At 37.4% G+C, this 7,110-nt stretch overlaps 1 protein-coding gene across 2 annotated transcripts; it reads left to right on the top strand.

Moving 5' to 3' along the window:
• The first annotated feature begins 1,616 nt into the window (after positions 1–1,616).
• LOC104115933 (putative glucose-6-phosphate 1-epimerase) lies at positions 1,617–4,879 on the top strand. Of its 2 annotated transcripts, XM_009626665.4 has the most exons (9): positions 1,617–1,756; positions 1,849–1,983; positions 2,847–2,921; positions 3,478–3,534; positions 3,618–3,775; positions 3,868–3,999; positions 4,105–4,207; positions 4,384–4,483; positions 4,579–4,879. In XM_009626665.4, the coding sequence occupies exons 2-9, from the start codon at positions 1,906–1,908 to the stop codon at positions 4,764–4,766; spliced, it is 891 nt and encodes a 296-aa protein (XP_009624960.1). In that variant the 5' UTR covers positions 1,617–1,756; positions 1,849–1,905; the 3' UTR covers positions 4,767–4,879. The 2 variants fall into 2 exon arrangements, with proteins under 2 accessions (XP_009624960.1, XP_009624961.1); XM_009626666.4 differs by lacking the exons at positions 1,617–1,756; positions 1,849–1,983 and having other exon boundaries at positions 2,718–2,921; positions 3,605–3,775.
• The last annotated feature ends 2,231 nt before the right edge of the window (positions 4,880–7,110 follow it).

Here is a 7,110-nt window from a genome sequence, read left to right as displayed (position 1 = left end):
CTACCTAGCGAATTGCAAATGCTCAAAACGACTGGTCGGGTCGTTACATCCTAACTCCACTCGAAAAGTCAATAAAGTCAACCTTCGAGCCCACATACCCGGATTCCAAGAAATTTGGAAAATAAACTTTACCCATAACGCCATGAACTGAATTATATAATTTATCCTAAATTTCATGTCCAATTTCGTGGTCAAAATCCAAAAATACGATTTCTAGGTTTTCTACCAAAATTTCATAATTTCTACTAATTTTCATGTTTAAATCCATATATAAGCTATGTATTTAACTCACAATGTATAGAAATCACTTACCTCAAGATTGATGATGGAAATGGCGCTCCAAATTCGTCCCAAAGTTGGCTCACATGGAAGAAATGAGGTGAAAATGAGCCAAACCACCGATTTTAAAAGAACACTGCCCAGAATTCCCTTCTTCGCGATAGCGAAAAATGCCTTGCGATCTCCTAGGCCAAAAATGCCACTGCCCCAAAAACGGTCTTTGCTTTTGCGGCTAGGACATCACGTTCGTGATGCATCACTGCCCCGACCCTCCGCATTCGCGATTACCATGTCGCGTTCGCGTAGGCCAAAGGCCTCCTGGCCCGTTTCCTCCATTTCCTCATCACGATCGCGGTTGGGCCTTCGCGTTCACGAAGCACTGCCAGGACAACCTATGCGTTCGTAGACCCATCTTCGCGTTCACGTAGGGCAATCAGTTGCCCCCTCCAATTTCCTTCTTCGCGATCGCGAAACACACCAGCACACTAGCACACCAGCAACAACAAATCATCAAAACTTGGTCCGACACCATCCCGAAATATACCCGAGGGCCCCGGGACCCCGTTCATTCCTACCAACAAGTCTCAATACCTGACGCAAACATACTCGAGGCCTCAAATCACACCAAACAATATCAAAATTACGAATCGACGATTGAAACCTTCTTTAAACTTTCAAACATTCAAATTTCGACGAACGCATCCGACTCATACTTAAACATTCCGGAATGACGCCAAACTTTGCGTGCAAGTCACAAATCACGATACGAACCTATTCCAAGGCTCGGAACCTCAAACGGATATCGATAATATCAAAATCCACTTCAAACCAAACTTATGAAATCCTAAAACCTTCAAATGCCAACTTTCAATAAGCGCCGAAATGCTCTCGGACCACCCGATACTCAACCCGAATACATGCCCAAGTCCAAAATAATCATACGAACCTATTGGAACCTTCAAATCCCGATTCCGAGGTCGTTTACTCAAAAGTCAAATCTTAGTTAATTCTCCCAACTTAAACCTTCCGAAATTAGAATTTTTCATCCGAATCAACTCTGAACTTCCCGAAATTCGATTCCGACTACGCGTACGAGTCATAAAACATGAAGTGAAGCTACGCAAGGTCTCAAACCGTCGAGCGACGCGCTACAGCTCAAAACGACCGTTCGGGTCGTTACAGAATCTAAGCACTCTAAATTAGAGTAGTACTTTTTACATCCACGAAAACAATCAACCTGAAAATGGAAGAATGAAAGATTCCCATCCTTATCTGAAGGTGACGCAAACTACATAGCAATTCAACTTCATTGGGTCTTCTTTCCTTGAATCTCCTGTTACCTTTAACTCTTCAACTTCCTCTAAAGAGACTTTGTTTCTTTGTTCCTACTCGATGATGACTCAGAGTTCTCTGTATATAAACAGCCACTTTTGTACAAACTTGATATCAATTGTGATAAAGACAGATAAAAAGCAAGGTACTTTTCATCTTCCCATTTCATTTTAATGCCGTGATCAGGTACTTTTTTGTTTTTCGAATTCCTTACATGTTGTTTCTTGTTTGTTGTAGCTGGATTGTTGGGTGAAGAGAATTATAAGGTGGAGGTTGTTCAGTCCAATAAAGCAGATGCCTTTTGATGTAGTAGATGACTCCAATGGCTTTCCCCGTGTGTTGTTGTCTGAGCCTGGTGGTTCCTCAGCGGAGGTCTTTCTCTTACTGCAACAAGTTTACACTTTAATATTTCTGAAATTCATGATATATTGTTGTGGATTAAGAATTTAATCCAATTCTGCCTTTCCCAAATTATTATGCCAGATGGGTACATCTCCGGCCATCGGATAAGTTTTCGTTATAAATGGATATAGGGAGTTCAGATCGCAATAATCTAAAAATTTCACGCTACGGCTTATAGACATCAGCTTGTCCTCCATAATAACCACGCCGAATGAAGCGTTCTTAGTTTTCTATAAAAAAAAGTTCCATTTTTATTCAGAGAAATTAATCTCAAGGGACCAGTAATTGGTTAAGGTTTATATAAATTTTCTTGTATTATGTCTCTGACTATGAAGTGCATACTAAAGGAGACTTTGATATCTGTGTAAAATATAGGACCATCTATTCCATGAACTCCGGCTAGTCTAGCTACTATGCTGTATTCCTCTTTAGTTCCTATTAGCTTCTTCATTAGCTCCTGTTTCTTCCCACTAGATTTGGATGCAAAAGGTAACATATAGAAGCAACTGCATATGAACCGCTTCTGAAACTTTAATCTCAGCTTCTTTGGTATTTTCCTGAACAACTTTCCTGTTTGAGGTAGGCTTGAAATGTTTAGTTTGGTTTAAGAACACATTTCCTCAGACTTTTCATATTCTTTTTTCCCTTGAATATCTTGGTTTTGGAACATTTGAACTAGAGGCGACACTCAGGCTTATGGCTAGTGCGTGCTGTAGATGGTACTGGCTGAAGTATAACATCAAGTCACATTTGCTGACTGGTTGAATCATGAACCAGAAGGATTCTCTATATGGTTTGGTATATGTAACTCCATTTTAATAAGTTAAAAATAGGTACTCTTGTATGGTGGTCAAGTTGTCTCATGGAAGAATGAACGAGGAGAGGAACAACTGTTCAGAAGTACCAAGGTATGCAACATGGATGGTCATATTTAATAGTCTTTTCGTGCTATATTTTTTAAGCAATTATGTGATGGGACGAAAACAAATTGTGAAGGAGTCACCAAGATATACATGCTTATACTTGTAGCTTGCATGGAGAAAACAAAGCCTATGTGTTTTCTGAATATGCTTCTTTCTCGTTGTCATAACCTATATTTACAGTTCACATACTGCATACACTGAATCACAGTCATTTAATAGTTCTTTGTGTATACATTTCAGCTGCATTCAAGTGTTCTAGGCCTAAATTTTGTAGGCTGTATGTGTTTCTTTCTAACCTCTACTACAAAGTGGCCTGCATTACCTTAGTTTTCACACCATATTGCTTGCTAAATAGTGGTTGTTTTGATAGCAAACGCTAAATGGTTGTCTATTTAGTTTTATCAGAAGATGGCAAGAACTAATACACCATTTTGTATACGTATGAATATCGTAAGCTTCATTAATCAGTGAGATATTTATCTAAGTGGCTGCTGAGGTCTGATAACGTTAGCTTACATATTGGTGCCTTTTCATTCTTTAGGCTCTTGCAAAATCTCCAAATGCAAATAGGGGCGGGATATCTGTTTCAATTTCACAGGTGAGATCACTTGCCAATATTTTTTATTAATCTTGTTTCTTGATTCTATGCATTCATTCAAGAGCTTTAGTTTGTCTATGCAGCTTGGTGCTACAGGGCAAGTTCTGCAGCATGGATTGGTGAGACAGAATCTGTGGTCATTAGTTAGTAGCCCTTTGCATCTACCTTCCTCTGGAAGCCAATCATCTATTGACCTCATCTGTCAGCCCGTTGGGAAAGATTTGAAAACTTGGCCTTGTAGGTATGCTCAGGTGGTGATTGTGGTTACCAAATAATGAAACTTTTTTAGGAGGATCACTGCATTTTATGGTGATGTATGGTGGTCTCATGCAGTTTTGAACTCCGGCTTCATGTATCATTGGGTCCTGGAAGGCTGAAGCTGATACCCTCTGTGAGGAATACTGATAACAAATCCCTTTCCTTTAAGTTTGGCCTAAGAAATTACTTGTCAGTATCTGATATCAGGTCTGAGAAGTAACTTATGTTGCTGTATTCGTAGTCATCATATAATCTTTACAATTAGGCTTAAAAGACATGTTATTCATTAACATTTTACTATGTTGATTGTAGTGAGGTGCGCATTGAAGGTCTAGAGACACTTGACTACTTGGATCTTTTGTTGCAAAGGCAGAGATTTACTGAACAAACTGATGCTATTACATTTGACGGGGAGGTATATTTCTCTGTATCTGATTGATAGGCTAAGCTTTGCTTGATCTTAAATTTTCTCGCGTTAAAGTCTGTAAAAGTTAAGTATTGCTGGCTGGTTAATCTAAATTTCTTCTCGTGTGTAGCATTTGGTGAGAAACTAGGATTTCTCGTTACTGAATATTGCTAAATGTGTGTCAGGTCCATCGTGTTTACTTGAGTTCACCCCCAAAAATTGCCATTATAGACCATGAGAAAAAGAGAACTTTCGTTCTGCGAAAGGAAGGCCTACTAGATACAGGTCTGCAAAATCTGTTAACTAGTTATTTATTTTTATATCTTTTGGGCATTGTATTCCCTCTGTAGTTTATATTGAATCTTCATTTTGACTGACAGTTGTTTGGAATCCATGGGACAAAATACCTAAGGCTATTTCTGACTACAAGATTATGATGTTAGTAGATTCCGCAGCCTTTGAAAAGCCAATTGAGCTGAAACCTCATCAAGAATGGAAATGCTGTCAAGAGATTGTTGCTGTCTCTTCAAGCTATTGTAGTGGGCAATTGGATCCTCAAATGGTTTGAGCTGAACTTAAATATAAGCTACATATTGGGCTTCTCTTATGTGTTATGTTGCTGTCATATGTTTATATGTAAAGATAAACTTGATAAGATGATTCTGCAGTTCTTTGGTTTAACGTTCTATGTATTGACCTGCCCCGTTTATTGGTGAGGAGGTGACGTCAATTAAACATATAGTGAAGAACAGTAACAGACCCAAGATTTTATATAAGCGGGTTCAGTCAAAAAGCATAGTAACCACTTGTATAATCGGCACCGGTAAATAGAATTTGCTCGCTACTCAGTTTTAGTCATCATGTGACCTCAAAATAGTCATTGACACCCTTTTTTAATCAAAGTTGGAAATTTTTGTAAAAAAAAAAACAACTATTTACTTTTAATTTTTAGAATTTTATCTATATACATTAACAAATTTTACTTCAACAAATTTATATATTTATTAATTTTAACAAAAAATATTTAACCAACTTAAAAATCTTATACACTCTTAAGAAGTTTAACATAACAAGTATTTACAAACAAAACAAAAGTAAAAAAGTGAGTTATGACCTAAACTAATTGATACATGCGTTTAAAGTAAAAGAGATTATACACCAAACTAAAATTTTCAGTATAATAAAATTAAAAATTTCAACATATATAAACTAAACTACATTAAATTAAAAAACTACAAATAATCTCAACAAAACACTCTCATGCTTTAGCAGAAATTATGAAAGAGAGAACCAAAATTCACTTAATGGAAAGGTTTTTTTTCTTGAAGTAAAATAGAGTTTAATAAGAAAAGCTATTGTGGTTATAAGCAGAGAAAAGAAATCATAAAGAGAAACAGGAAAAGAAAACAAAATAAAAAATAGCAAGGTAACAATAGGTGATGGGAAAAAAAGGTAACATAAAATGATGAGCAAGAAATCACAAAGAGAAACAGGAAAAGAAGATAAAATAAAAAATAGCAAGGTAACAATAGGTGATGGGAAAAAAAGGTAACATAAAATGATGAACTGAAACATAAAATACAATGTGGAATAAATATGAGTTTGCCGCTGAAACAGAGATTCAAACTTGTGACCTCTGCCCCCATTATGAACCCTCTTTGCCACTGCTTTACGGCTTTCATTTGTGTCAAGTGGGTTCAAGTTTTATAATATCATTTGTGTCAAGTGGGTTCAAGTTTTATAATATTATCTTTTTTCATGATTTTCTGATGAAAATAATTAATTTTTTCGACGAAGCGGGTTCAACTGAATCACCTTGCTATAAGGTGGATCCGCCTCCGGTGAAGAGAACAATGCGTTATGTATTGCCCATGTTGGTATTTCTTAGCTGATAATTTCTTTTGTTCTGTCATTTGTGTAATCCATTATGTATCAAGTGCTAGGCATGTGTATTATCTACATAAGCCTTTCTCAAAGACAAATGTTTAGTGGGCAAGAGTGTCACGCCCCGAACCTAGGCCTGGACGTAACACGGCACCCGGTGCCTGACTACATGTGACCGAGCGAACCAACTGGCTGACTTAATCAACATGTGATATCATAACATACTGAATGCGGAAGATAAACTAACACATGCTGATCTACTGAAAGTATGAATGATATAATTCAATGTGTGGAAACACTAGCATAAGTATGCAACATATCTGTAGCCAATATTGCTTAACATGAAAAGCCTGCGACTATGTCTAATTGTTACTCTAGTCTATGAAGCCTCTAATGAAGTACTGAACACACTGACTATCTGTAAATACTGAAAGACTGTAAAGAAATGATAATGCCCCGAAAGAACTGGGGCTCACCCAATAGCTAGTACGAGAATCCTAACGCTCTGAATCGTCAATCCTTCTTGGTACCTCAAAGTACCATCATCTCCCCCTTTATTCAAAAGTAATCGTCTTATGCTTGTGAATCCCCTCTTTCAGCTAGAACAAGTAGGGATCATCAAAGTGTTTCTCCTTCACTTCGGCTACTTAGGAGGAACAAGTCCTGTTCTGGATAACAACTACATTATCTTCGGAGTCCGAAAGTCGAACTCCTAGCTTGACTAAGCAGTGAACGTCTTTCACCAGAGTTCTCTTATCTGCCTCAATCATGAGCTATACTTCCCATACTTGATTATATTTTTAAGGTAATTCCTGAAAACACTTATAGTATTGATGCGAGCTAAGTCTTTGACCAGTACACCGAAGATTAGAGTCTCATGAACATTCTACTAACTTCGTGTTTCTTACACACGCTAGGCACATTCCTGGTGGTAATTATATCATTTTTTGTATCAATGATAACATTTTGGGTTTCAAATCTCCAACTGGACTTACTGATGATTTTCACAACTCCCCTTTAGGCTAAAG

This window comes from Nicotiana tomentosiformis, chromosome 4 (genome assembly GCF_000390325.3).
Source record: "Nicotiana tomentosiformis chromosome 4, ASM39032v3, whole genome shotgun sequence".
NCBI lineage: Eukaryota > Viridiplantae > Streptophyta > Magnoliopsida > Solanales > Solanaceae > Nicotiana > Nicotiana tomentosiformis.
The sequence above is the reverse complement of the archived record's forward strand: the minus strand, read 5'-3'. Positions and strand labels throughout refer to the sequence as shown.